Raw genomic sequence first — 27,686 nt, 5'->3', positions numbered from 1 at the left:
CGCAAAAGAGGAAGATATGGAGTGAGTCTTGAACGGGAAGCTTCAGTGGTTCGATGTGCTGTAAAGTGGTAGCTGTTAGTGTCTGTAGGCTTCATCATGAACTAAACATAGCAAAACCACCAAACTAGCAGCAAATCAGATACCTAGGTACGTATCTAGCAAACATAACAACAGCCACGTTTGATCCACAAACTAATATAGCCTCCAACCACGTCGTCAACACAGCCAATATTCGGAGATTTGCCAGCTCACGCAGACCCAGTTTGACCGCCACTTCGCCTACAACGGTTCTCACGAACACCTCGAGTCCCAGAGAAACACAAACCACGAGCAGAATGCTTCTCTTCGATACCAATAAGACTCTAACTTATCATGTTTTTCTTCATCCCGCTCATAGCCGTTATAGCCGGTGCGGCGCTGGTCTTCGGCCACCGCCGGTATAAAGCGTTCAAGGAGAAGGAGCCGCAAAGGGTCATCGTCAAGGGTGATACATTTTCAGAATGCATCGAGGAAAAGAAACGCGAGGGTGAGAAGCTGGTCCGGTCAAAGGTTGAGAATGTTCGACGCTGCTGTGTTGTTGGGGCTGGGCGAGTAGGTCAGTATTCCATTCCTTGTGTACCACTACCTAAAAGCGACCGGTGACCAACATCACCAATAACTAGGCGCCATAACCGCCATAATTCTCGCTTCTCGGAATCCAGAAGTTCAGTTCTGTGTCGTCGACTCACGGAGGAATCTTATTGACGAGTGGAACTCGGACGATATTCCCATCAGTGAGCCTGGACTCGAGGACATATTCTTCGACGACGCTTGTCTTTATGCGCATATGCGGGGCGAGCACGACCACTTCATCGGGCAGAAAGAGGAAGAGGATCCCCTAGATAAACTGGTGGGTCCTATGAAACGTCGTCGAAGACTCTCGAACTTGACATTCTCCACGAATATCTACGCCGCTGTCGCGAGTGCGGATTTGATCTTTTTATGCCTGGAGATGAAAACTACCCGACTCGGGAACGAAGGTCCACTGAACCATTCATACCTCGATCCAACTCTCAAGGTCATAGCATGCGTTTCGATCGGACATAAAATCATCGTTCAGCGAACGGCAGCCCCTTACAGGGTGACGCAGTACATCAAGAGCAAAGTAGGTCGCCAGCCCTCTCAAATGATATCGACTGACGCATAGGCAAATGAAACAGTTAGAATCCACCGCATCCCCAAGCGCCTCACTCACGGTCCTCACAAATCCCTCCTTCACCCTCCCTGGATCTGCAGTGAACGACATGCTTCAACCGCAACGCGTAATAATCGGGCACATCTACTCAGCTTCGACGTCGATCGAGAGCATAACGGCTCTGAAGAGATTATACGCCTGGGTAGACGAGAGCCGCATCATGACCATGGATGCGTGGTCTGCTGAGTTGGGGCGGATGGTGAGTATGACGGTTGTTGCGCAGCAGGTTGCGTCGTTGAGCGCGGTACGGATGTTATGTGAGGTGTCGGAGGCGAGTAGCGGGAATGTTGCGTGGATGTTGGGCGTTCCGGAGGTAGGACTGGGGTTGGGAAATGGGTTTGACTGCAGGATGTTTGATACGGAATTAAGGAGCGAATTGCGTTGCCTGGTAGACTTCGCGCGAGGGAATACTGGCACGCAAGAGGTGGCTGGGTTCTGGGAGGGAGTGTTGCGGATGGAGGAGTTCCAGTATAGACGGTGCATTGAAGACATGGTCAAGACAATCGACATCGACATGAAAGGGAAGGAAGTTATAGTTGTGGATGCGATGGAGGAGCGAAAGAAGAGGTCGATCTTGCTGAAGGCGTTGGAAAAGACTGGAGCAGAGGTCCAGCTATGGAACGGGATATCTTCGAAGGAGCGAGTCAGCCCGACGGCAAAATGCATTGAAGGTGGCCACGAGCTCCTGAGTGTTGGAAAGTCATTGGAAATGGCGTGTTCAGGATGCTGCGCGGTTGTGATTCAGGGTCATTGTCGGGTTGATGACGAGGAGTGGCAGCGAATCGTTGGGCAGATGGAGGAGCCGAAGGCTCTGCTGACCATCGGGGACGGGGTGGACAAGGTGAAGATGCGTCAACTGGGGTTTCAGGTGTTGTAGGATGGTAGTGTGGTAGCAGTTAGTGTTGACCCTGGTTTTACTAGAATTCCTCAGGAGTTGCTACGTAGAAAAAAGCTGCTCGATGCTTTGGAGGCCGGGCCAGAGCTGGAGGACTGCCTATTTGACAATCCACCCAACAGTCTTTTCGAAAAGACCCCTCGATTTTGCCTCCTCATCATCAGGCGCATAGAACCGTCTTGGCCCATCAAGATCAATGCCCTGGGCATCAACCCACCATGGCCCTCCGTGCCAAACCCTCGCCACAAGATAGACGACCACAATCACGACAACACTAACATAATTGGCAAAGAAATCCGGCGCATTTGGACTCATATGCAACGGCCACACACTCAGGTAGAACTCGGCAATGATCAGGACCACGCACCATGCTAACCCCCAGCACGACGCGTAGGGGTATGTCCATGTTCGCCACGGAAGCTCAGCAGCGGATCGACCCTGTGCTTTCCATGCGTATCGCATGCGCAGGTGCGAAAGACAGATCGAGCCCCAGCCGAAGAGCGTAAAGAGCGAGGTGAGGTTCGAGAACCAGCTGAAAACGTCGGAGCCGCTAGCTGTGACGTTTAGGTATGATAGGCCGCCTCCTGTCAGTAAAGTGATAACCAGTCCTGCAACGGGGCGGCCTTTTTTGTCTGCGCGACCGAAAATCTGAGCGGATTAGCATATGGCGCGTTCGGCTGGGCTGGGTATGTGACGCACCTTTGGAGCGAGGTGTAAGTGACTCAGCCCCATGAGGATCCGCGAGCCCCCGAATCCAGATATGGATCCCGTCGAGATGATGGAGATGAAAATAACGACATTCATCATATGTGCTAGCACCGTGAGCCCTGCATTCTGGTACGCAACGACAAACGGGGAACTGCTACCGGCGCCACCAAAGAGGTTCAGATCGTAGGGCGACACGGTGATGGTGATAGCGAAGGAACCAAGAGCGTAAAACAAGGAAAGACGAAGCCATATTGACCCGACAGCCCGCGGGACTGACTTGCGAAGGTTCTGCGTCTCTGCTGCGACAAGGGCCGCGTTCTCGGAACCCGACATGGCGAAGATGCAGGTCGGCATTACACTCAGGAAGCCCTTGAAGCCATTTGTGAATGGTGTTGAATTCCAGTACCGGAATCCGATTGCATTTTCGTTTGGAGCGCCCCCGGCTGATACCACTGTCAGGGTTAGATGTTGAGCTCGAAAGGGTATACAAGGCCGCGGTCAAACCTATCAGGGAAATGATAACGACGAAGATCCATCCGAACTTGATCGTTGAGCTAACAACTTCAACCTCGCCAAAGAACTTGACGGCCCATGCGTTGATGAATACTATCACGAACCAGAAGATTGTTATCCAGGCGGCGGTCGGTACCTCGTCCGTCCAGAAATGTAGGACCGTCACAATACCCTACATCGTAAGCACCCAGAAATACAAGTTTGGATGCTGGACAGTCGTACCTGCAGCTCATTCGCAATTGTAATAAAAGCCCCAAACCAGTACGCCCAACCCACCGCGAACCCAAGGGCCGGACTAATGAAGATACTCGACCATTGCACAAACGCACTGGGCAGGGGGTAGAGCACCGCCATCTCGCCGATAGCGTGACTAACCGACCAGATAATTGTCCCTGCGAGGATGTACCCGATAAAGATCGCAGCTGGACCGCCGTTTCGAAGGGAAACGCCACTACCAAGCCATAAACCCATACCAATTGAGGAGCCGAGCGCAATCATCGTCAGGTGCCTCGTTGAGAGCATGCGCTGGAGATCGGTGTCTGCGCCGTAGTCGCCATTGTGTCGGCCATGGCCAGGGAGCTTCTCTGAGCTATTCTCCTGCCTACTTGCGCTGTTGGATGGAGGGGTCGCGGTTATCTCCATGATGGGGTGTGTCTCCATGGACATGCGACGACAACGAAGTCTGCATTTGACGCGTACGCCTATCTGGTCCAGTTCAGCCTGGAAAATATATCATCTATGCCACTTGACCTTGGTCTCAATTGGGCTTTCTGGTAGTACAGAGTTCAATATGAGCTGGAAGAAGGCTCGATAAGCGTCTTGACCTCTGACCTTGGACAGTGTCACAAAAAGCAAAGTGGCATTCAGGCGGAGTTTCTTCTGTGCGAGGTTGCATTAGGCAAGCAGTGAGCATTCCTTGCATTGGCGCGGGGTGCGTTCCGATTTGAGATAAATGGGCTTGGTTACAAGGCAGTCTTGCATGTTGAGACGAGGCCAATGGGTCAGTTTAGATGGCTGGACCAAGGACTCCAAAGGTGATATTGTATGCTGTCATCATGCTGTGCAATGTCTGGATACTTCAAGAGACCACTCGAATACCGTTCGCACTGTTAGCAAGAAAAAGGAAACAGCGAAAGGAAAAAGGAATGCTTCATGATACCCTCGTGACCGCCTCCCTTTTTCCCCCCAGAAAAAACCCCAATTAATTCCCCCCCCCCCCCCCCCCCCAACTGATACATGAGATCGGCCCGACAATGAGCAGGTTATCCGTCGAAAAAGCACAGGAAAGGGATCGCCAGTAAGTGGGAGTGCTGGAGTGGGATTATAGTTACACATGTGTCACGCTCGACCATGCCCAGTTTCTAGATACGTCTTGACTAGTATAGAACACTTACGCTTACTTATTGCTGAACATGATAAGGAGAAGATGGGGTGAAAACAGCAGGCCAACGGCAGCTATGAGATGTCAGCACCCGACACCTGAGTGTATAAGAGTAAACTTGGGGGATAGTCATCTATTGTTGTTCTAGCCAGGGGATATGGACAAGGGTCCTGTGTTTTGTTGACGCTTCTTGGTGGATATCGGAGGCATCATGGGGATGTCCCGTGAAGGTGACATTCGTTCCGGCGTTCGAGGGGTCAATGACGGTGGGTGTTCGACAATCTAGGTATATACAGAATTAGTAAGAGAATTTGTTTCAAAGATTATGGATCTACCGAGGATAAGGTTCGTTTACTTGGGTGAGCAGACGAAGAAGGTCTCAAGGGAGAAGGGTCTCTAGTTGCGTGGCCGAACAAGAATCTCCGGACAGAGGACGAGGACTTGAAGAAGGCATTGGCTGCTTTCGGGGACAGAGATGGAGGCCGGCGATTTCTAGCAGAAGCGATACGATAGTTTACTTGGACAGTTGCTGAGGGCTGGCGGGCGGGCTGGGAGTAGTAGGACCTCGCAAATGGAAGAGGAACATGATCATGAGACATGGATGATTTTCGCTTTCGCTCCTAGTCCAACAAGTGGTGTTGGCCTGGGCCCAGGCATCTACAGCACCCGAAAGGATCTGATACATCTTAATTTCATCCACAAGCGCCCTGAGCATCTCCCAATGGGCCTTTTGCTTTGCACAATCCCTTGCTATGTGCCCAACTTCGCGACAGAAGTAGCACCGTCGTCGGTCGACCCGATTGCTAGTCGTCTCGTCGTTTGGGGAGTCGCGGAGTCTCATCTGCACCTCGCCAGTATTCCCCTGAGTACTGTACAAAAGAACAATGTGCAAGGAACTCACGACGGGCCAAAGAAGGCTCTGACTGCACCCGTAGCCACCACCATAAGCCAGAGCTCGATCAAAAGAGAGGATCACTTGTGGTAACGGAGTGATGATTGTCGAGGAAAAGGAAGGCAAGTGGGAAGAAGATCGAAAGAAACTGAAAGACTGAACGAGAAAGCAGGCAGAGGGCAGTCACAAGACAAGACTACTATACAGGTTGTTTTGCGTTCTTCACCTTTCATTACTGAAGCCATGTCTTACAATCAGAACTACATTTGACCGTACTATATGAAGCTCCCCCAATTATCCGATCAGAACACTGAGACCCTGTCCAAAAAATGCCAGAGCTGTCAACAAGATGAGCCTCCCACGCCCAATTTACTTTGTACGTTACGTCGCAGCAGTCCGTCACTAGCCAACACCTGCCGGCCGACGGCAAGCCGATTAACCAAACCAAAACCCGAGTTGTAGCAGAGTAGTTGTGCACGGTGGTTGTCCGACTTGACCGAAACCCATCTCGGCCCATTGAGCCTGCCAACGTGACCGAATGTCTCCTGGAACGGTTTGTTGGTATGCCACTATTACTGTCAGAATTGGGTTAACCGCACTTGATACCTCTCCGACGGCATCATGAACAATGCGCTTGAAATATCCCATTCAGACGACCGCTGGCTACAGGCTGATTGGCGTAAGCAACAGACCTTGGACAACATTTACAAGCACCCTAAGCGAAGGAGCGGGTAGGTTAGGGAGAACTTAGGCCACGTCCTGGCTGCTGAGATCATTTACTGACCGGTGCTTCGTAGCAGGAACGCAGTAATTGGTCCGGAGTACGATATCAGCGCGGGCGAAGCATCGACTATGACATTTTGACCTTGGGCAGATTCATCACCACATCGCCCACAGTAGGTTAGAAGCAACAATCGCTTCGTGCCCAAAAGGCCAAGAGCGACGTCTCACTCCCAAATACCCATTAGTTGACTCACATGCAAAGTGTTTTTCCTCTTCAGCCCCATCATACACAGCAACTACAGTCTCGGCGGCCATTAGGACTTGCCAGCGGGGGGCAGACAGACGCTCAGGTGGCAGACCGAAATGATACACAACATGCCGACCACGGAATCAAGATTGCAACACTCCTTGCACCTGTTCAGTTAACCCTAGGCACAGAAAGTTGACATCCCGATCGCAGAATGACCGGATGGCCCGGCTGTGCGCGAGGCCCAACTCCACGTCTGCGACAATTGTGGGTATGGCTGTGGGGCCGCACCCGGGTCTGGGGTCATATCTGGCCCATGGGGTACAGCGAAGGGGCATGATCTGATAGATATGAGGCTTGTCGAAGCCTCGTGTGCGCGCGTCTGTCCTCGGGCGCATTCACGGCGTAACTGATCGACTACGCTTCGGGGAGAGCGATGCACGATCGGGAACTCGAGCACTTGGAAGCTCCCAGACGAAATCGCGCACCACGGCTAATTCCCCGGGTTGTCGGTCGCGGCGAAAGCAACTATAGGCGCGAAAACTGTCAGTCTCCCATGAGCGGCCCGAGCATTAGCCGGCTGAAGGTTAGGGCATGGCATTTCGGCAGGCCGTCGCTGGCAAGCTGGCCCATTCGCTTAGTGCACTTATGCTATTGTCACGAGAAGATTGCGCCCAGAGCTTGGGTCAAGCCTCGCACGCCGCTGACGCCGTGGCAAGGAATGCATATTAAATGGCGGACGCCAGCAAGGATGATTTTAGCCGGAGTTCCTCAAAGGAGAGCGCGTGGCGTCCTCCTGGGCAGGGGAGCAACGACCACCCTTGAACCTGTCGGCGATTTAGCCCTTCGCGATTGTTCCCGAGACCGGTGGAGATGTCGAGAGTCTACAGACCAAGGCTGCGATAATCGTTCCTTCTCGTGTCCTCGTTGCATGGCACCACTTCGCTTAATAGTCGAACCGACGCAGGGCGAAATCAACCGACTGGCCGCGACGATAGCGACGACCCACCGTGACGCAGAAAGACCACGATCTCCGGATTCTGGTTGGATTCGAGCTGCTTCCCCGTCTCGGGCCTCCGCAATCCCGCATTTCTCGTCAGCTTAGCTTAGCAAGGCCAGCGTTGCATCTGTTGGGGTTGACACGCCTTGGAATGCGCCAAGCAGGTCGCGCCGGACTTCCATCAGGATATAAAAGGTCTCGCCATGAACCCTGGATAAGTCTTCAAATATTTCCCCGGGCTATCCAGCCGAGTACGACAATTACTGGTTGCTGTTTGCTGTCAAGATGTATCGCATCACTAATATCTACGGTAGGCAACCCATGCCCTCTGGCGGTCCTCCCCTTGCGCTCCATCTAATCGCATTTTCTAGTCCTCGCTGCCTTCGGCACAATCGGCGGTGCGCTGTTCGGTTTCGATGTCTCGTCCATGTCCGCCTTCTTGGCGACGCCGCAGTACCTGGAATATTTCAACAACCCCGACTCGAATCTGCAAGGAGGAATCACGGCGTCCATGTCGGCAGGCTCCTTTGCCGGTGCCATCGCTGCTGGTTTTGTCGCTGATCACCTCGGACGTCGTATGAGTTTGATGATTGCGTCTGTTGTCTGGATTATTGGTGCCGTGATTCAATGTTCTTCACAGAATGTGGCCCATCTCGTCGCTGGCCGAGTGGTCAGCGGTCTTTCCGGTATGACAGACCACATGTGACTCAGCTCTAATTTCAGCTAACGGAAGCAATAGTCGGTGTCACGTCGTCTCAGGTTTGCGTCTACCTTGCCGAACTAGCCCCTGCCCGGATTCGCGGTCGTATCGTCGGTATCCAGCAGTGGGCAATTGAGTGGGGTATTCTCATCATGTACCTGATCTCCTGGGGCTGCGGCAAGGGCCTTGCTGGACCGTCTGCCTTCCGAGTCGCATGGGGTGTTCAAGCTGTCCCTGGTCTCATCCTCCTCCTCGCCCTTCCCTTTTTCCCCGAATCTCCCAGATGGCTCGCCGGCCGAGAGCGATGGGAGGAGGCTCTCGATATTCTGGCAGATCTCCACGGCAAGGGAAACCGCAGCGATCCTGTTGTTCAGGTTGAATTCGAAGAGGTCAAGGAGGCTGCGCGGATTGCGCATGAGTCAAAGGATGTCACGCTCCTGGCGCTGTTCGGTCCGAATATCTGGAAGCGAACCCTCTGCGGTGTCAGTGTCCAAGTCTGGCAGCAGCTTCTGGGTGGTAACGTCGCTATGTACTATGTTGTCTGGATTTTCCAGATGGCGGGAATGGTAAGATTTTCGCTCCATGGGCCTTGAACAAACATCTAACTTGCGAGCAGAGCGGTGATACCTCGCTGTACTCCTCTATCATTCAATACGTCATCTTCCTCGTTACAACCGGTGTCATCCTCCCCATCATCGATCGCATTGGCCGTCGCTTACTGCTCATCTCCGGCGCTATCGCCTGCATGATCATCCACTACACAATCGCAGCCGTCATGGCCGTCCACGGCAACCCCGTCGACGAGATCAACGGCAACGCAAGCCTGAAATGGGAGATCTCAGGTGCCCCTGGAAAAGCTGTCATTTCGCTGTCCTATATCTTCGTCGGAGTCTACGGTCTCACCTGGGCTCCCGCCGCCTGGATCTACGCCTCTGAAGTCTTCCCCCTCAAGTACCGAGCCAAGGGTGTCGGTCTCTCTGCTGCAGGAAACTGGATTTTCAACTTCGCCCTCGCCTACTTTGTCGCTCCTGCTTTTACGAACATCCAGTGGAAGACGTACATTATCTTCGGTGTCTTCTGTACCGTCATGACATTCCACGTCTTCTTCCTCTACCCCGAGACGGCACAGCGGTCCCTCGAGGAAATCGATCTGATGTTCGACACGGATGTTAAGGCCTGGCAGACATCCAAGATCCACGACCGGTTTACCGAGGAGGTTGAGCGGCACCGCAAGCAGAGTGTTGTCGAGGAGCATGTTGGTGATGCAAGCCACAAGGAGGCTGTTTAGGTTCTGGCGTATGACTGTCCCGACCTTGTCCATGATGATATACCCGATGTTTAGGTTGATTTAATCTACTCCATCTCGACTCCAATATAAGTCTACAGGAAATGTAGTTTATTTTTGAAGTAAAATTATTTCTGTTCTCATCGGCTCCTTGAAGGCCTCATCATGTTACCGAGGCCGGGGTGATGCGAGTATTTCATCTGTACACACAATACCGGTAATGACTTTCAACTCGGGAATACGGGCATCGTTGGTTTCAATCGTGTAATCCGGCCTCATCCCCATTTTTATTCTCTGACGTCCGGCCGTACTTACTGAGACTGGCCATGAAGATATATATATATATCTCGCAACACTCAAGGAACAAAGTACAAGGTTCACAGGAAAGATGGTGGAATCTAACCTAGGCTCAAGGTGGATATATACTAGACATAATAATCAGATGGCCCTTTCACAGATGTCTGCTTGTCGCCCAGCCGACGATGATCGCACGGTGTGTCCGGGTGTGTCTCTGTACAACAGCCGAGGTGCAACGACCTCGGAACTGCCTGATTAGGTAGTTGCGGCCTGAAAATGAGCCGGATCACCAGTTATTCCAGCTCCGCTGTAGCAGCCACGCCAAGAGATACACCACGTGACCAACACCAGCACACCATTGACAGCGCAACTTGCAAGACTCAATCCATTTTCCAGTTCCAATTCGAATTCCAGTCTCAGTCTATATAGCCGAATGGCCATGCGTCTCAAATGGCAAGCCAAAGCATATAACACCAACCGCAATCCACAGCGCAGCACTCGCATAGATCGGCGCCGTCGTGAACCCCGTCTCAGACGAAATCAGACTCGCGATGAGACCCCCCAGACGGAGAAGTGATGCCGCAGTGCCGGTCCCTGTTCCTCGATGCGGAGCGGGGAAGGACTCGGGGGTGAAGGCGAACATTACTGCGTATTCTGCATCACAATGTCAGCAGGGATGATGGGATCGGATGGAGGAAGGAGGAGATCTCACCAAAATTCCCCAACAGCCCCGTGACGCAGGTGAACGCGAGACTAGCGGTGGGTGTCTTGACGCCAACGTACGCGAACAGGAAGACGCCTGTCACAATGGATGAAATGCCCATCATCCACCGGCGGCCGAAGAAGGTGTTTACCAGGACTGCGGCGGAGATGGGGCCCACGATTCCGACGGCCGACTGGATGCAGTAGTTGCGGTAGGTGAGGTCGAGCGAGGAGTTCTCCGTGAATCGGGTGGCTAGGTAGGAGGGGAGGAAGTTGAAGTAGAGGGGGTATGCAATGCCTGGAGAGGGAAATGCAGTCAGCAATGGTCTGAAGCATTTTCATCCATGGTCAATGGAAAAGAGGATGCATGAGGGGATACCGATTATCAACCAAATCGCCCAAATCAGTCCCGTGTGCAGCGAGAGCTTCCTTGTCGCGAACAGAGCTTTGTAGTGCTCGCCGCGAAACTCCTTGAGATTCTCCTTCATGATCTCCTTCGTCGACATGCCTGCCTCTTCTGTGGCCGGGGGAATCCCGAGACGGACGTCGATCGCCTGGAGCATCGACAGGGTCATGGGCTCCGGCTTTCCGTTTTGTCGCGCGACGTAGTTAACTGCGTCGACGACCGCTTGGTCTTTGCCTTGAGATAAGAGGTACCGAGGGGTTTCGGGGATCTTGACGACCAGCACGCGGAGGATTGTGAATGCGAGGGAGAGAGCGCCGAGAGTGATGAGGGTGTATCGCCTGCATTTGTTAGGCCAGGGACGGCGGAGGAAGGAGTCGAACGTACCAGCCCATGTTCTGAGATCGGGAGCATGTATCAGGGGTCGCGTCAGTCGGACAGCTAAAGTTCGCGAGGAAAACCCACGCCAGCAGCGAGACTATCAACTGCCCTAGATTCCACCACGCGCTGAGCGCAGTCAGGAGATACTGATGACTTCCTGGGACGTACTCGAGGCTACAACCAGTAAGTCATGACATGCTTGACCCGGGGCCTGAATACTCACAAGATCATCGACGCCGGAGGAACGTTTCCACCTGCCGCTGTCCCGATAACCGCCCACATCGCACTGAACGCAACGAAGTTCATAGTCCCGGCCGCTCCACAGAGAAAGATACCAGCGATCAGGATGGTATAGTTGAATGCCGGCTTCCGCCCGATCAAGTCAGACGAGATCCCCCAGAACGAAGCACCAAGGATAAGCCCAACATAGTACGCCACAGAGCTGTAGCTGACTTCCTTGATGTCGCGGAATTCGAGCTGAATAGGCGGTTGCATACTGCCTATCCCCTGCGACGCGAAGTTATCGACCACCCATCCGAAACCGGTTACGACGAATAACTTCCATTGGAACCTGAATCATTAGCCAGCCAAACCTTGATGAATAAGGCAAGGAAATACCATCCCATCCCAATCTCCTCCATACACTGCGACACGAGCTCTGACTTCAGCCGGTACGACTCGGAAGTCGACTGCCCATAGAACTGCTCCATCTCGGCGTCGGTGACGACCTCCATCTTGCCGATGTCCTCCTGGGGGACGTCATCCCCGGCCCGCTTGCTGTCTCGCTTGCTCAGTTCGACTTCCATAGTTGCTGGAATGGTTGTTGATACTCAAGTCAAGACAGTACAGTGACAGTGACTGTGACCAGCCATATAAACATCCCTGACGTGGTCAACTTAGGTACTTAGGGTTGCTGCTTACGAGACGGAAATCCGGATATCCAGCGCAAGGGGTGGGGGTGATCCTTGGCTATCAGGACCTCCACTCTGATAAAGATGCGGAGCTACACAGACGCGTTCACTGTGTAGGTCATGGGTTATGGGCCATGGCCTGTGCTTGATCGGAATTGTTTTGTGGGGTATCTATCGATCGTCGAGAGGTACGAATGTCTCTGACGTATTCGCGGTAATTGACAGAGGTAGGTCTACTATGCTGTCATCTTCAGACCGAGCTCAGAAACTATGTCGATGCTCCTGTCGATGCTGCTCTACGTACTGCGGCAGGGGGGTATTCTGGCCATAGCGCAACGTTCTTCGCGGCGGACGCGTTCGGCGAAGCCGTTGCAGGTGAGTACATACGTGCCTATACCCTACATTACATGAGAAACATCATTCATAGAAAGGTCATCACACTGCATTCAAAACTGCATTCAAAACAAGCGCATACAAAAACAAAACACTAGATGTATACTAACAAGACAGCCTACGCAACAATCGCCATAGCCGGCCCCGATTCCAATTTCTTTGCCTTCGCTTTCTCCGCCAACTCCTTCTTATACGCCTCCGCCCGCCCATAACTCTGCTTATAAGCCCCCCTCACCATATCCTCCACCGTAATGGGCGGGTACTTTGGCGTCTCCCCAGCCGGACAACAATTCGGCAAGCACTCGCAAACATGATCCGGATTCCCACTAAAGAAGAACGGAATTGAGTACCGCTCCCTTCCCGACTTATTGATAACCCGGTGGATATTACTCTTGTACCGATCGTTCGCCATGCGCATCATTAGGTCGCCGAGATTCACGACGTATGCGCCGGCCACGGGCTGTACGTCAAGCCATTGCCCTGTTGGGGCGTCGAGGACTTGGAGGCCGTCGACTTCATCCTGCAGGAGGAGGGTGATACACCCAAAGTCCGTATGTGCGCCAATCCCGCGGTTAAGCTTCTCGTCTTCGTCTTTCGGCTGGCTGGGGTAGTGCAGCATGCGCATTGTCGCGACACCGCCGGTCGTGAGCGGGTCGAAGAATGTCTCGTCGACGTCGAGGGTTAGAGCCAGGACGCCCAGGACTTCCCTCGCGAGCTCGTAGACGGCGTGGTAGTACTCCATGCTTGTACGGCGGAACTCGTCGGCGTCGGAGACGGTCGAGGGCCACTGGTTGGGTCCGCTGTTGAGACGCTGGTTTATGTAGTAGGGGTGGTTCGTGTCGATTTCTTCGCCGATGTATAGGCCCTCTTTTAGCTCGGGACCCGTCCCGACTTCGAGCATTTGGCTGCGGAGGAGTTCGTAGCCGCGGTTGAAGGTGTTGTTGTCTGTTGCAGTACCACGCCAAATCAGTCGACACTCAATTAATAACCAAGTGCTGTAAAGAAAAAGGAAGGGTATACTCTTATCAATGCGCAACTTCTCCTCAAGCGGCAAATTAAAGAAGCGCTTCGCGCAGTCCATAACGCGCGTCTGCAGCTCGCGCGGGATGCGGTGGCCTGTGATCTGGAAGAAGCCATTGTATTCGCACGACTTGCGGACTTGCTCGACGAGTTTGGTCTTTGCGGTGCTGTCGGTGCCGTAGAAGGGAGAGAAGTCGAGGATTGGAGGGGCGGGCATTTTGCTGATCTTGGTTTTTGATACTGGAGGACGACAGAGGTATGAGTATGAACGTAAAACAGATCTAGAGATGTTGATATTTGCTAGATGGTAATTCCAAGTTCAATTCCGAGTTTTATCTGATTATTATCTACAGAACCTGCTCGAAGTCCTTCCCCTCACAGCCTCCAGCCGCGGCGACTTGTCCGGGGTATGGATGGGAGCAACATCCGAGCCCAGGAAAGAGACGACAAGTGTCCAGGAATGGGGAGGCAAGGTGAGACAGAAATGGGGTTGACTGTCGATAAGATACGAGACAGCCTAGACTGACTAAAGTGTCATGTCTCCAACGATCGGCGTTATCTTGCGTCCTCGATAGCCTACTAGCCTACTGCACTAGCCCTATCTATCATGATGCTGATAGCGATACGTACAGGAATGGCTGGAATGGGGTTGAACAGCAGTTTCACGACTGATGCAAGGAGTCGCAACACGAATTATAAACCCCCACATTTCCTGTCCTCTCCACTTGCGTTTGCATCCACTTGGTCTTCCATCCGCTTGGTCTTCCCACCCATTCGGACTTCTGTCCTGCCTTGTTGCTTCGTCAGTCAGTTGCCATGGGTAGTATTGACGTTGAGAAGACGCAGCCTTCGGCTGAGACGCCGGAGACTGAGGCTAAGGCTGGTGAGAGCAGTGTCTATGTTGATGCTGAGGCGGAGATGAGTTTTGGTTTGTTGCACACTGAGGAAGCGATTGCATTGAGGTTGGCTAATTGGTCTAGTGCGCAAGGTGGATTTTTTCGTCCTACCTCTGTTGTGCTTGGTATGTGCTTTGCTTTTCTTCTCTGTGATACACAAGATGCTTACTGAGGTAGATGTACTTCTTCGACTGCATGGATCGGGTATGTTGGCTTCAAACCCGGACAAGGGTACTAAGTACAAGGCCAGACTGACTGGAATAGAGTAACCTCGCAAATGCAAAGACCGATGGTCTTGAGGAAGATATCAACCTCGTCGGCAATGAGTACTCGCTGCTCATTCTCCTCTTCTACATTCCGTTTGGACTGTTCGACCTCCCGTGGAATCTCTTGATCAAGCGGTACTCGGCACGGACTATGCTTTCGCTTAGTATGTTCATTCGCAATGATGTCAATTGATCTCGGCTGATGGATTGAAAGTGACGGTGGTTTGGGGGATTTGTGCGATGTGTCAATGTGCGGCTCATAACTTTGGGAGCTTGCTTGCTATCCGGATTATATTAGGGTTGGTCGTCTCATATTACCACTTTATCGACGTACAGCTAAGAGCAGCAACAGCGTCTTCGAAGCCGGCTTCTTCGCCGGAAGCACCTTCTACTTTACACTATTCTACACCCGCGGCGAAATGGGCTTCCGCCTCGCAATCCTGCAGTCGTTCGCCGTCCTCGCATCCGCATTCAGCGGGCTAATCTCCTTCGGTCTATTCCAGATAAACCATCCCACCGTCAAAGGCTGGCAGTGGCTTTTTATCGTCGAGGGCGCCCTGACGCTCATCATCGGCGTGATTGGATTCTGGTGGCTCCCTGATAACGGCCAGACGGCGTGGTTCCTCAACGAGCGGGAGAGAGTTGCTGCTTCGGCGCGACTTTTGCGTGATACTTCGGCCGAGGTCGAGACGAAGCTTGAGCTCAAGGCTGCGTTCCAGACGTGGAGTGATTGGAAGTTCCCTATTTGGGCGGTTATCACCTTTTCGTACCCCGTGGCGTATGCGACGGCGATGAATTTCTTCCCTATCGTGAGCGCCCCCCCCCTCGACTGCAAGAGCCAGATAAGTACTGACCAGGAAGATCGTCGCCCGCCTAGGCTACGACACCGTCAAAACAAACCTCTGGACCGTAGCCCCGAACCTCGTCGGCGCAGTCGTGCTCCTCGCCGTCGCAAAATCCTCCGACATCTTCCGCGAGCGATCCCTCCACATCATCTTCTCCCTGATAGTCTCGCTAGTCGGAATGCTAATCCTCGCCTCCATCGACGTAGCCAACAACAAAGCCGTCTCGTACTTCGCGTGCTTCCTCCTCGCAGCGGGGGCCTACATCCCCACGTGCCTCGTGCACGCATGGCACAACAACAACAACACGAACGAGAACTCGCGAGCCGCGAACACGGGCTTCTTCGTTGGACTCGGTAATCTAGCGGGTATTCTAAGTGCCGCGACGTTCCGCACGGAGTATGCGCCCAAGTATATTCCGACGCTGGTGGCGACGTGTGCGTGTAATGGGGTTTGTATTGTTGCGACGTCGTTTATGGGTGTCTGGATGCGCGTCGAGAATCGGAGGAGGGATAGACAGCAGGGGGTTAGGATTAGGGCTGGTGAGATCGAGACGAGCTTGTTGGTTGATGGGGAGAGGAGTCCGGAGTGGCGGTATTTTCTGTAGTGAAGCAGTGACCTATGTCTATATAAAGTACTCTCCGCTTCCACATCCTGCCTCTTGTAAGATTTTGGACGAAGACTATGGATTCGAGCATAGGACTTTCTCTGTCCCTCCTTCTGCCATCGTGCTCAGGCTCAGCAGAAGGCCATGGCCAGAGGCCACCGGATCCGAGAGCATCGGAGAGGGCTAAAGGCTAGTCCTGCATGGCCCTACACCTTATCAATAATCAGTCCAATAAATCCTGCATAACGACGACTCTGATTCGATCATGGACAGGATACTACATTAGTCTACCCCGCACGCTTATCATCTCCACAGATAACTAGGATGGATGCTCATAACCGGGAGGGCGCCGGCGAAGTGACCCAGGTCAGATTGATCTCCAGATTGTTGAAGAACATGAAGAAACACGCCTGCGAGTATCCAGGCTGCGATAAAGCCTTTACCCGCGCTGAACATCTCCGGCGACACTCCCTGAATCATGAGACTGCGAACAACGGATATACATGCCAGCGATGCTTCACCCACTTTTCTCGACCGGATCTACTGAGTCGGCATATGACAAGGCACGCGAAGAAAGATGCTGAGGCGGGTGGTGATGGGAAGGGAATTCTTGAGACAAGGAAGCGAATGAAACGCGCAGAGGATGGATCGATTATCGTGCGGCCTCCAAAGAGGCAGTCCAGGCAGAGGCAGACACCCCTCTCATATCCCCAGGCTGTCCGGCCTTCAGATCATGGTCGGGGCCTTGTCCAGCAGGCGCCTTTATCCTCCTCTTCTCACTCGACTAGGAGTTCACCCGATCATGGTCCAGCGCCCGTATCGCCTCCTGGCTCGCAGGATGGCCCTCTATCTCAGGTATCGACGGAGCTGACCGACCCCGATCCGCTGCTCGCTCCTATGATGCCGCCGCCGTTTGAACCATATGTCGAGCCGATCCCGGGGCAGTTTGATGCGGCCGATGGATCTTGGAGCGCGGGATATGATACTGATATTTTCATGGATACGGGTATGTGACCATGGTCGATTCGTGAATTTCTGTTTCCTTGCCTCGCTTGCCTTTCAACTACCACACGGGAAGAAAGTGGCTTCTGGACCATGTCTTGTCTGGCTATTACTGATAATACAACCTCAAGCGACCGACTTCAACCTCCCCTTCGCAGCGACGAACAACTACAACTGGCTGTTCGACGTGGCCTCCCTCGACGATGCCTTCCACCACCTGGAACTCCCGTTAGGCCCTGACCTGGTGCCCTTCGCGACTGAACCAGATCCGATGCTGAATCTCGACCTCGACCTCGATCTCAACGTCCCTACAGATTTTGACCATGGCCAAGACGGCTCCTCAGTACTCCTCCAGGCCGCCTCCATCGTCGAAAGATCTAGCCCCGAGCAGCGCCGGCCGGAATTCGACCTTGACTGGATGGGAGTGCCAACGATAGAAAACAACATCACCACTTTGAAGCCGCAGATCAACGATGACGCGCGCCGTGGCATTCTGACACTGGTCGCGCAGAGCCCACCGGTTGATATTCACGGGCAGCCGCTCAATCTCGACTCACCTCTACTGTCGTTGTCGGCACTACAGAGCTACAGCGATCTATTCTTCTCCCGATTCAATACAACATACCCGCTCATTCACACAGCGACATTCGACCCTAATACCATCGAGCCCGTGTTCCTCGCCTCCATTCTGTCCATGGGCGCAACGTACAGTACCCGCGAAGCGCACCAGCTAGCCGTAGGCATTCACGACGCCCTCCGCAACCAGCTCTTCTGCCACGGGGCGTTCTCGCCGCAGCCCGAGCTGTGGGTTCTGCAGGCGATGCTACTGATAGATTGCTTCGGGAAGATGCGCGCAGGCCCGAAGCAGCGGGAGCGAGCGCAGCTGTTCCACTGCGTGCTGATAAAGCTTATTCGACGATCGACGTGCTGCTCTATTCGTACTTCCACTGCGACCGTGGACGAACTGGCTACAGATACGGGACGAGAATCAGCGTGGAAGCGTGCGATGGATGCTGAGCAGCGGAAGCGCCTTGCGTTTCAGTGCTTCTCTTGGGATACGGAGCATTCTGTACTTTTCTCGCAGTCCCTGTGTATGTCTGCTTTCGAAATCCGCTCCTCCCTGCCTTGTTCTTCTGCCGCTTGGGAAGCACATACGGCCGAGGAATGGGCGCGTCATGCATCCCGGGATACCGAGCACGGCTTCCTCCCCGTGCTAAAGGGTTACATTACACCGGGTGCCCTGCCCCGACCGCGCGACCTAAATGGTCTTTCGCGACTAGTCGTGCTTCACGGCCTCATGTCCATAAGCGCGGACCTCAAGCGGCGCGACCAGACGACTCTGCGCGCAGAAACACCAGAGCGAGTCGGGGCATGGACACCGCGCATCGGCCGCGCGTATGATCTCTGGAAGGCGGACTTTGACGCGGATTGTCTAGCTATGAAACTTGGGTCTCCTACACCAGCTGAGGAGGCGAAGCGCTTTACGGGACTGAAATCAGCCGCTATGGCTCTTTACCGCGCTGCGTCGCTGGCGTTGCATGTTGAGGTTCTCGATTTGCAGATCGCCGCTGGGGCGCCTCAGATCCTCGGTCGAGTCGTCACAGATAATGACCGTAGTCGCTCGCGGAATATGCTCTCGCAATGGCTCTCCGGTACCGGTTCAAGCTGTACCTCTGCCTCTCGACACGCAGCAATCCTCCTTCAAGACGCAGTCCTGAGCCTCCACGACTGGGAGCAAACTGACGCATTCCACTTCCCGTGGTGCCTATACCTGGCCACATTAACGGTCTGGGCGTTCCACGCGAGGAACGACGGGGTGGCAAGGCCGACGGATCTATCGAGTCTGATTGTAGCTATGACTACATCGACGTCGAATGGGGAATTGGGTGGTTTGGCAGGGGGTTACGATACGCGCCCGCTTGTTCGGGCTATGGCGCAGCAGCTGGCGACTGTGAGGTGGGCTATGGTTCATGATGCGATGAAGGTTTTGGTCAATCTCGGTGTTTGAGCTTCGACTGGGGTTGGACTTTGCGAGGATTGTGTTGATGATGCGGGACGGCATTGCCCGTAGCGCATGCTGGAGACATGAAGTCTGGAGAGCTACGATTGATGATTTGTACAGCATGTATGTTATGGATTCTCTTGTATGTATTGATGGCTGCTATCAAGGCCCCTCTCAACCATGGCCTTTCGCTTATCAAGTACGTATTTACTGAAAGACTTATCCTTTCTCAAAGTATCCCCCTCGAGATTCCTGACTGAAGCATCCTCTTCCTGGGTATAACAAGTCAAACCTTAGCATTTGTATGAAGTAAGAACTACCTCTATCGCTTCTTGAGCCCCATCCCTGGGCCACACTCCCAATCTACCACCCCTAAGCAAAAGGATAATCCGTATACCCCTTCTCCGGCGGAGTGGCCCCGTAAAACGTCTCCCGATCATACTTGGTCAATGGAATGCCCTCCTGCAACCGCCTAGGCAGATCCGGGTTACTGATAAACAGCCTTCCGAACGCCACAGCGTCGGCCCCATCACTCGTGAGCTTCTCACCAGCATTCTCCCCCTTGAAGTTGCCCGCCGCAATAAAAGCCACGTCCCCCTTCTTCAGCGTGGCCCGGAACCCATCTAGACTGGGCTTCGAGACGTCTTGTGTAGTTTCTAACTCGTGGATCTTGGCGCTCTCATCGAGGACCTCGTCGAAGCGCGGCTCGATCATGTGTACGTATGCAGGTCTGGCACTGTCTGGGAGTGATGCGATTGCGGAGCATAGATATCCCCAGTGATTCTGGGGGTTGCTGTCGCGGGTGTCTTGGAAGTAGTTGTATGGTGACAATCGGATGCCGACGCGGTCAGCGCCAATGGCGGCTGATACAGCGGTGATTATTTCGAGCACAATACGGCTGCGGTTCTCGATTGAGCCGCCGTAGCTATCGGTTCGGGTGTTGACGTTGTCGTGCAGGAATTGGTCGAGGAGGTAGCCGTTTCCGCCTGGCGGATGTTAGCATGGATCATGGAGGCAATAGCTTATATTAAAGCCAAGGTGCATACCGTGGATTTCGACACCGTCAAACCCCGCCTCGATAGCCCTCTTCGAAGCAGCCGCGTACTCCGCAACAGTTTCCTGAATCTCATCGACCGTCATAGGCCGCGGCGGCGCATCCGCATAGAGACTCCCATCAAGCGCGTTGCCCGAGATGGGAATGTTACTTGCCGAGACTGTCTCCCGGCCCCCGAGCATACCGGGTGTCGTGGCGCGTCCAACGTGCCATAGTTGGCAGAGGATAATGGCGCCCTTGGCGTGCACGGCGTCAGTGACTTTTTTCCACCCTGCGATTTGGGATCGCGTGAAGATTCCGGGGACGCCGGGGTATCCTGCTGCCTGTTTACCTATTAGCATTTATCTTGCATGTTATACATGAACATGGGAACATACAGAGTGACTAATAGGCGTCGCCTCAGTAAGCATAAGGCCACCTTTTGACGCGCGCTGCTCGTAGTATTCCACGTTCAAGCCATTCGGGACCCAGACGCCGTCGGACTCCTTGGTCGAGCGCATGCGCGTGCACGGCGCTTGGATTACGCGGTGCTGTAGGGCGAAGGCCCCCAGGCGGAGGGGCTGGAAGAGCGGTTCAAGGGGGGAGAGGGAACCCATTGTGATGCTTTCTCGTCGAGGGATGTGTTTCGGTTGGGGATTGGGTTGTGTCTAAGATTTGGACGTGGTGCAGTTGGGCTCTTTTGGAAGAATAGGTTAGATTAGGGCTCAATTGAGTGGATGCGGCAAGCGGGAGTGAAGAGAGAAGGAAGTGTAGACGTACCTACTTGACTGAGTATGTTTTTTCAAAGTACTTTGAGGCAATTGTAACGCTCTTTTACTGATGATACAGTGAATCGGGTCTCTTATAGTTACCATCTGCACCACTATTGGCTGAAATGGAGAAGAACAAAGGTAGCAAAAGTGGAGGGGCCCGGTCCCAGTGGCGACGGTCTGCATGCATCAGGTGTCGAGGTTGGGGGCGGGGACTGCACCTATCACAGCTACTCCAACTTGTCTTACACTTACGGCGTACTATTGCTTGCAACGCCACGATAAGCATATATTCATGTTTCATATCAATGGCCGTACTGGGTCTTCTCTCCCAGTGCTAATCCGACGTGGAGATGAACCACCACCACCGCAGTCATGAATGCTCTACTCTCTTCCCGGTCGAACACCCTTTCATTCTATCTTAATGGAACGGCAATCAGCCTCGTGAGCCCGCATCCACGATGGACCCTCCTAGACTTCATCAGATCCCAGGATGGTCTCAAGGGGACGAAACTAGGCTGTGGGGAGGGCGGCTGCGGAGCATGCACAGTTGTTCTGCAAACAAGATCCCATGGCCGCCTTCGACATCTTGCTGTGAATGCTTGTCTGTATCCGCTTATTGGAGGTGTGTATCTATACACCTCATCCACGAGGAACCTCTGCTAGAGACTAGAGACTGACGAGTACAGTTTCCGGAAAACACATAATCACAATCGAAGGCCTAGGCACCGTGGACTGTCCACACCCCCTCCAAGAACGAATCGCCAAGCTCCACGCGTCGCAATGCGGTTTCTGTACACCGGGCATCGTCATGTCGATGTATGCTCTTATACGGAATGCGTTTGATCCGATCACGGGCCAGTTCAAACTCTCGGCGGATGATATTGAGAGGAAGGGGCATCTCGATGGGAATCTTTGCCGGTGTACAGGGTATAAACCAATTCTGCAGGCCGCGAAGACTTTTATTACGGAGGATTTGGGGGTGGGGATCGAGCTTGTCCCGTCGGTTTTGCAGAAAGAACAGGAAGGGGATGGCGAGGTCGAGACAGATTTGACGGGCTCGGACTCGGGGTTTCGCTCTGGCCCGGGTTCTTCTGGCTCCTGTGGTCGACCAGGGGGATGTTGTCGTGAGAGCCCTGGGGCATCGTGTGGCTCGTCCAGCGAGGAAACAGATATCACGACCCCTTCATCACCCTCTTCACCAAAGCAATTTGACTTCATACCATACACCCCAACGACAGACCTCATCTACCCACCGGGCCTCTCAAGATTCAAACCTGAACTCCTCGTCTACGGTGACGATAAGCAAGCATGGGTGAAACCGACCTCATTACCCGAAACCCTAGATATCCTCGCAAAGCATCCAACCGCCACGCTCGTGTCAGGGGCAAGCGAAGTCCAAGTGGACGTGCGATTCAAGAATTTCAATCCGCCTATCAGTGTCTTTGTCGGCGATATCCCCGAACTCACATCTATAACCTGGAGCGAGGACCGCGCCACCCTGCTTGTCGGGGGCTCTGCATCACTATCAGATCTGGAGAGTGAATGCGTGCGCTGTATTCCTAAGTTTAGGGGTAACAACCCCGGCTATGCATCTGTTGTATCTGCCATAGCTAAAACACTCCGCTATTTCGCTGGTCGGCAGATTCGGAATGCGGCGTCGCTGGCTGGGAATATTGCTACTGCTTCGCCGATCTCTGATATGAATCCGCTTCTCCTCGCGTTGAACGCGAAGGTTCATGCGAGGACTCTCGAGGGAGAGACAGTATACCATATGATCGAGATGTTCAAGGGGTATAGAAAGACAGCCCTCTTGGCAGCGTCGGTAATAACGCAAATCGAAATTCCAATGCCACCCAAAGACGAAACTGAAATCGTCAACGCCTACAAGCAAGCGAAGCGAAAGGACGACGATATCGCGATTGTCGCCGCTGCATTCCGCGTCCGACTTACGCCCGAGCATAAAGTGTCTCATGTCTCGCTGGCTTTTGGCGGGATGGCGCCTACAACCGTCCTCGCTCCGGGGACAGCAGCAGTCCTACTGGGAAAGCGCTGGGGCGATGCAGCTGTCCTCGATACAGCCCTGACCTCCCTCGCAGACGAGTTCAATCTCCCCTACGGCGTGCCTGGTGGAATGGCAACCTACCGCCGAACCCTAACGCTCTCATTCTTCACGCGGTTCTGGAACCACGTTAACCAGAGACTCGGTCTTGAATTCGACCCTGACCTTGTTGATGAGATTCACAGGGGTATCTCAACGGGTACCCGCGACGACGAGAACCCATACGCGCAGCGCGTCGTGGGACAACAGATCCCTCACCTTTCAGGTCTGAAACATGCTACGGGTGAAGCAGAGTACGTTGATGATATGCCGCCGCTGCATAGGGAGTTACAAGGGGCGCTGGTACTCTCCCAGAAAGCGCACGCGAGGATAGTGTCTGTTGATTGGGCCCCGGCTCTGCAAGCTGGTGCGGTGGGGTATGTAGACCATACTTCTCTCCCTGGGGACAAGGATCTCTGGGGATCTGTTGTTCACGACGAGCCGATCTTTGCAAGGGATGAGGTCTATTCGCATGGGCAGCCGATTGGGCTTGTGTATGCGGATGATCTTCCCACTGCGCAAAATGCCGCAAAGCGTGTTAAGGTTGAGTACGAGGATCTCCATGCCATTCTGACGATCGATGAGGCCATTGAAGCGAAGTCCTTCTTCAAGCACGGCAAAGAACTTCGCCGTGGCGCGCCGCCTGAAGACATGGGCCGTATCCTTGAAGACTGCGAATTTACACTCTCAGGAACAACAAGGATAGGCGGGCAAGAGCACTTCTACCTCGAGACCAATGCGGCAATTGCAATTCCCCACGTCGAAGACGGCACGATGGACGTCTGGTCGAGTACGCAGAACACGATGGAGACGCAGGACTTCATCTCGCAAGTCACCAATGTGCCGCGGCACAAGATCAACGCCCGGGTCCGCCGCATGGGCGGTGCATTCGGGGGCAAGGAGTCTCGCTCTGTCCCGATAGCATGTATCGTCGCCGTCGCAGCGAAGAAAACCCGACGACCCGTCCGGATAATGCTAAACCGCGACGAAGACATGATGACATCCGGCCAACGCCACCCGATCCAAGCGCGCTGGAAAGTCGGATTCAACCGCGACGGCAAACTCATCGCCCTCGACGCAGACGCCTACAATAATGCCGGGTACTCTCTCGATATGTCCTCGGCCGTAATGGACAGATGTCTAACGCACATGGACAACTGCTACTTCATCCCGAACGTGTGGCTGCGCGGGTGGGTGTGCAAGACGAACACGCACTCCAACACGGCATTCCGTGGTTTCGGCGCTCCGCAGGCAATGTATATCGCTGAGAGCATTATGTGTGCTGTTGCTGAGAAGGTGGGGGTCCATGTTGATGAGGTCAGAAGGAGGAATCTTTATCAGGTTGGGCAGCGCACGCCGTTCTTGCAGCATATTGATGAGGACTGGCATGTTCCTATTCTTCTTGAGCAGGTGAGGGAAGAAGCGAGGTATGATGAGCGCCGAGTAGCCATGGAGAAATTCAACGCTCAGCACCGCTGGCGCAAGCGCGGGATCTGTCTTATCCCGACGAAGTTCGGGATTTCCTTCGCGACAGCCCTGCATCTAAACCAGGCCGGTGCTAGTGTGCGCATCTACACAGACGGATCCGTCCTGCTGAACCACGGGGGCACGGAAATGGGACAGGGTCTCTACACGAAAATGGTGCAGGTTGCGGCGCAGGAGCTAGGCGTCCCTGTGGACCAGGTATACACGCAGGACACATCGAGCTACCAGACGGCTAATGCGTCGCCTACGGCTGCATCGTCAGGGAGTGACCTGAATGGTATGGCGGTTAAGCATGCCTGTGATCAGATTAATGAGCGGTTGCGGCCGTATAGAGCGGGGCTTGGGGCAGATGCGACTCTTGGGGATATTGCCATTGCTGCGTATCGCGACCGCGTCAATCTCTCTGCGACGGGATTTTACAAGGTTCCGAGCATTGGATACGACTGGGGTAATTACGATCCGGACACGGTCAAGCCGATGTACTTTTACTGGACTCAGGTATGCTATACCCCATCAAGGCTAAAAGCAAAGCTAATAATCGCCAGGGCGTAGCTTGCACGGAAGTCGAGCTGGACCTCTTAACAGGCGACCACACGGTCCTGAGGACAGACATAAAAATGGACGTAGGGCGAAGCATAAACCCCGCCATCGACTACGGGCAAATCGAAGGCGCGTTCGTGCAGGGCCAAGGGCTCTTCACAATGGAGGAATCTCTCTGGACGCAATCGGGCCAGTTGGCGACCCGCGGACCGGGCAATTACAAGATTCCCGGGTTCGCGGATATACCGCAGGAGTTTAATGTCAGTTTTTTGCAGGGCGTTGGGTGGAAGACGCTTAGGAGTATTCAGTCTAGTAAGGGGATTGGCGAGCCGCCGCTTTTTTTGGGGAGTACGGTGCTCTTCGCGCTTAGGGATGCGCTTGGGTATGCAAGGCGGGAGAGGGGGGTGAATGAGCCGTTGGTGTTGGATAGTCCGGCTACGGTGGAGAGGTTGAGGTTGGCTGTAGGTGATGAGATTGCGAAGAGGGCTGAGGTAGAGAGGAAAGAGGGGGAGAGGAATTTCTTTGTTACTGTTGCTTAGTTGGATATGGCAGGTTAACTACAGATTGTTTTAATATTTGGATTCATCTATATCGATGACTTGACTGAGTGGCCGGCTACATCCAATTGCGAAATTACCACAATAAGGTGGCTCTGGGGATGAGAGAATGATTCATCACTATATTTTGTGGATAATCCTGGGGACTATCATATACAAGGCCACAGGTTTTTCTTCGCTCCCTCCTAAACAACTTCGTTACAGACATTCCGCCCCCTATCAATACGTAAGGACATCGATTCTCTCATTCCATTGCCCTAAGCTCTGCGTCATGCTGTAAATATGGAAAGTACTCGATTACATATCTAGACAGCTCCTATCATATTTCTTGCTCTAGAGCTTACAAACGCGGTGACAAGTGCTCATTCTGTACCTCCGTCGCTCCCTCAACAAGATCCCAATTCTGATCAACATCAGCAACATGATCATACCCCAGCAACTTCGGGGCAAGCCCCGGGTCCCTCCAAGCCAGACACTCTCCCTCAGGCGTAGGAACCATCTGCATCTTGGCGTCGCGGTCTTGCTGCTCAGGTCCGTCATGGAGGTGGTATAGATATTGCTGCGTGTTTCCGCGGTTGACGACCATCTGTGTTCGCTGTTTGCGACACCGCTCGTATACGGCTAGGGCGTGGCGCTTCTGGGCGAGGAACTCGGGGGAGGATTTGCTTATGCTTGGCTCGTTTGGAAGGCGTGAGAGGACTTCGCCGAGGACTGCGCCGTCTTCGAAGGCCATTCCGGCACTGGGACTGTTAGCGGGGCTTGGTATCAGGGAGGAGTGATGGCTTACCCCGATGCTAGATAGGGCAGTGTGGCATGAACTGCGTCCCCGACCATGACCCATGATCCAGAGGGGTGTGTCCAGTCGCATTCCCCTAGCCTGATGCAGAGCTGCCATTTTTGCACTGATTGACAGAGTTTCAGGAGTTTCTCAATCCTACATTCGTCAGTACAGAAGACTAGGAGGGGATAGAAGTATACCTTGGGTCCCAGCCCTCGAACAACGAGCACATCTCCTCTACATTCCCCTTGACCGTCGTGGCCAGTGAGTCTTCTGGAATATCATCGGGCACAAGCAGCACCATATTGAACAGCTTCCCGTCTCGCAGAACATAGTTGACTGCGTGCTTATCCGGGCCAAGCCAGTAATTCACCTGTGGATCCGTAATGAACGAGCGCAGCTCTGGATCTTTTAACATCTCCTCTGTCGACAGGAGCAGCCGATACGCGAGATCCCCCGTCTTCATTGGCGGATCAGGCCTCTTCAAGAGCGACTCTGTGAGCTTGCCAAATACTCCGTCTGCACCAACAACAAGATCCCCAGTAAATTCCCTCCCATCATCCGCAAGGGCAGTAGATGTCGCTCCGTCTGCACTAGGAACAACATCAACAACGCGCACGTTAGTCGTCAACGCAGCCCCCAACTCAACAGCCCTATCAACAAGACACTTGTGCAGATCGGCGCGATGAAAATCCCGATACCAAGTCCCCGGATACTGCGCCTCAGACTCCTTAAAGTCCAGCGAGGAGATGAGGTTCCCCTTCCAACCGAGAAAGTTCACGAACTTGGGGACCGTCGCATGCCGCATAAGGGCTTTCTCAAGACCCCAGTGTTGTAGCACGCGGGAGGAGTTAGGGAGGACCTGGATTCCAGCGCCGATCTCGCCGATTTCTTTCGCGGACTCGAGAAGATGTACATTGTGGCCCGCTAGGAGGGCTGCGATAGTCACTCCGACGCCTGCGAGGCCGGCGCCGACGACGACTAGCTATGTGAGTAGGTCTCGTTAGCGGGGTTCTTATAGCTGCAGTCAGGACCTGACTTACATTGAGCTTACTGGCACCGTGCCGGTTCTGTTTTTGCGCGATTGGAATGGACATTCTTGTCTTTGTTTCTTTTGGCTGA

General features: G+C 53.7%; 9 protein-coding genes across 9 annotated transcripts; 4 read left to right on the top strand and 5 right to left on the bottom strand.

Annotated features, from left to right (window-relative positions):
* Positions 1-199: 199 nt before the first annotated feature.
* ugd2 (putative UDP-glucose dehydrogenase Ugd1) lies at positions 200-2,170 on the top strand. Its single transcript, XM_073764459.1, has 3 exons — positions 200-595; positions 663-1,144; positions 1,200-2,170. The coding sequence occupies exons 1-3, from the start codon at positions 373-375 to the stop codon at positions 2,109-2,111; spliced, it is 1,617 nt and encodes a 538-aa protein (XP_073617272.1). The 5' UTR covers positions 200-372; the 3' UTR covers positions 2,112-2,170.
* Positions 1,825-3,992, bottom strand: BDV17DRAFT_297615 (amino acid permease/ SLC12A domain-containing protein; the record flags this gene model as incomplete). Its single annotated transcript, XM_073763526.1, has 4 exons — positions 1,825-2,777; positions 2,829-3,289; positions 3,342-3,522; positions 3,573-3,992. 4 exons carry the CDS (start codon positions 3,990-3,992, stop codon positions 2,229-2,231), a joined length of 1,611 nt encoding a protein of 536 aa, XP_073617271.1. The 3' UTR covers positions 1,825-2,228.
* A 588-nt stretch (positions 3,993-4,580) lies between these two features.
* On the bottom strand, positions 4,581-5,624 carry BDV17DRAFT_258682 (uncharacterized protein). Its single transcript, XM_073757357.1, has one exon. The coding sequence runs from the start codon at positions 5,570-5,572 to the stop codon at positions 5,246-5,248; it is 327 nt and encodes a 108-aa protein (XP_073617270.1). The 5' UTR covers positions 5,573-5,624; the 3' UTR covers positions 4,581-5,245.
* A 2,196-nt stretch (positions 5,625-7,820) lies between these two features.
* On the top strand, positions 7,821-9,769 carry BDV17DRAFT_258679 (sugar porter family MFS transporter). The gene is made up of 4 exons (XM_073757356.1): positions 7,821-7,903; positions 7,965-8,279; positions 8,333-8,859; positions 8,910-9,769. The coding sequence occupies exons 1-4, from the start codon at positions 7,879-7,881 to the stop codon at positions 9,579-9,581; spliced, it is 1,539 nt and encodes a 512-aa protein (XP_073617269.1). The 5' UTR covers positions 7,821-7,878; the 3' UTR covers positions 9,582-9,769.
* Positions 9,770-10,296: 527 nt separating this feature from the next.
* BDV17DRAFT_280717 (uncharacterized protein) lies at positions 10,297-13,902 on the bottom strand (the record flags this gene model as incomplete). The annotated part of the gene is made up of 8 exons (XM_073759922.1): positions 10,297-10,529; positions 10,588-10,875; positions 10,957-11,321; positions 11,368-11,535; positions 11,585-11,932; positions 11,980-12,150; positions 12,788-13,610; positions 13,686-13,902. The coding sequence occupies 8 exons, from the start codon at positions 13,900-13,902 to the stop codon at positions 10,297-10,299; spliced, it is 2,613 nt and encodes an 870-aa protein (XP_073617268.1).
* A 599-nt stretch (positions 13,903-14,501) lies between these two features.
* Positions 14,502-19,306, top strand: BDV17DRAFT_297614 (MFS transporter/fungal specific transcription factor domain-containing protein; the record flags this gene model as incomplete). The annotated part of the gene is made up of 9 exons (XM_073763525.1): positions 14,502-14,613; positions 14,666-14,706; positions 14,846-15,011; positions 15,062-15,146; positions 15,200-15,656; positions 15,709-16,292; positions 16,680-17,302; positions 17,430-18,563; positions 18,648-19,306. The coding sequence occupies 9 exons, from the start codon at positions 14,502-14,504 to the stop codon at positions 19,304-19,306; spliced, it is 3,861 nt and encodes a 1,286-aa protein (XP_073617267.1).
* Positions 19,307-19,672: 366 nt separating this feature from the next.
* Positions 19,673-20,950, bottom strand: BDV17DRAFT_280714 (alkene reductase; the record flags this gene model as incomplete). The annotated part of the gene is made up of 3 exons (XM_073759921.1): positions 19,673-20,286; positions 20,347-20,677; positions 20,732-20,950. 3 exons carry the CDS (start codon positions 20,948-20,950, stop codon positions 19,673-19,675), a joined length of 1,164 nt encoding a protein of 387 aa, XP_073617266.1.
* A 528-nt stretch (positions 20,951-21,478) lies between these two features.
* Positions 21,479-25,768, top strand: BDV17DRAFT_289659 (Molybdopterin-binding domain of aldehyde dehydrogenase-domain-containing protein; the record flags this gene model as incomplete). Its single annotated transcript, XM_073761708.1, has 3 exons — positions 21,479-21,728; positions 21,793-25,187; positions 25,235-25,768. The coding sequence occupies 3 exons, from the start codon at positions 21,479-21,481 to the stop codon at positions 25,766-25,768; spliced, it is 4,179 nt and encodes a 1,392-aa protein (XP_073617265.1).
* Positions 25,769-26,126: 358 nt separating this feature from the next.
* BDV17DRAFT_280712 (uncharacterized protein) lies at positions 26,127-27,661 on the bottom strand (the record flags this gene model as incomplete). The annotated part of the gene is made up of 4 exons (XM_073759920.1): positions 26,127-26,526; positions 26,574-26,720; positions 26,765-27,549; positions 27,608-27,661. The coding sequence occupies 4 exons, from the start codon at positions 27,659-27,661 to the stop codon at positions 26,127-26,129; spliced, it is 1,386 nt and encodes a 461-aa protein (XP_073617264.1).
* Between the last annotated feature and the right edge of the window lie 25 nt (positions 27,662-27,686).

The sequence above is a fragment of the Aspergillus undulatus genome, assembly GCF_047715775.1.
Source record: "Aspergillus undulatus strain CBS 261.88 unplaced genomic scaffold BDV17scaffold_14, whole genome shotgun sequence".
In the NCBI taxonomy this organism is placed as follows: domain Eukaryota; kingdom Fungi; phylum Ascomycota; class Eurotiomycetes; order Eurotiales; family Aspergillaceae; genus Aspergillus; species Aspergillus undulatus.
The sequence above is the reverse complement of the archived record's forward strand: the minus strand, read 5'-3'. Positions and strand labels throughout refer to the sequence as shown.

Coding starts and splice junctions, on each gene's coding strand:
- ugd2 (XM_073764459.1), top strand. CDS start 373: ATGTTTTTCTTCATCCCGCTCATAGCCGTTATAGCCGGTGCGGCGCTG. Junction 596..662: donor TGTTGGGGCTGGGCGAGTAG/GTCAGTATTCCA, acceptor ACCAATAACTAG/GCGCCATAACCGCCATAATT. Junction 1,145..1,199: donor CGCAGTACATCAAGAGCAAA/GTAGGTCGCCAG, acceptor CAAATGAAACAG/TTAGAATCCACCGCATCCCC.
- BDV17DRAFT_258682 (XM_073757357.1), bottom strand. CDS start 5,572: ATGAGACTCCGCGACTCCCCAAACGACGAGACGACTAGCAATCGGGTC.
- BDV17DRAFT_258679 (XM_073757356.1), top strand. CDS start 7,879: ATGTATCGCATCACTAATATCTACG. Junction 7,904..7,964: donor TCGCATCACTAATATCTACG/GTAGGCAACCCA, acceptor CGCATTTTCTAG/TCCTCGCTGCCTTCGGCACA. Junction 8,860..8,909: donor TTTTCCAGATGGCGGGAATG/GTAAGATTTTCG, acceptor ACTTGCGAGCAG/AGCGGTGATACCTCGCTGTA.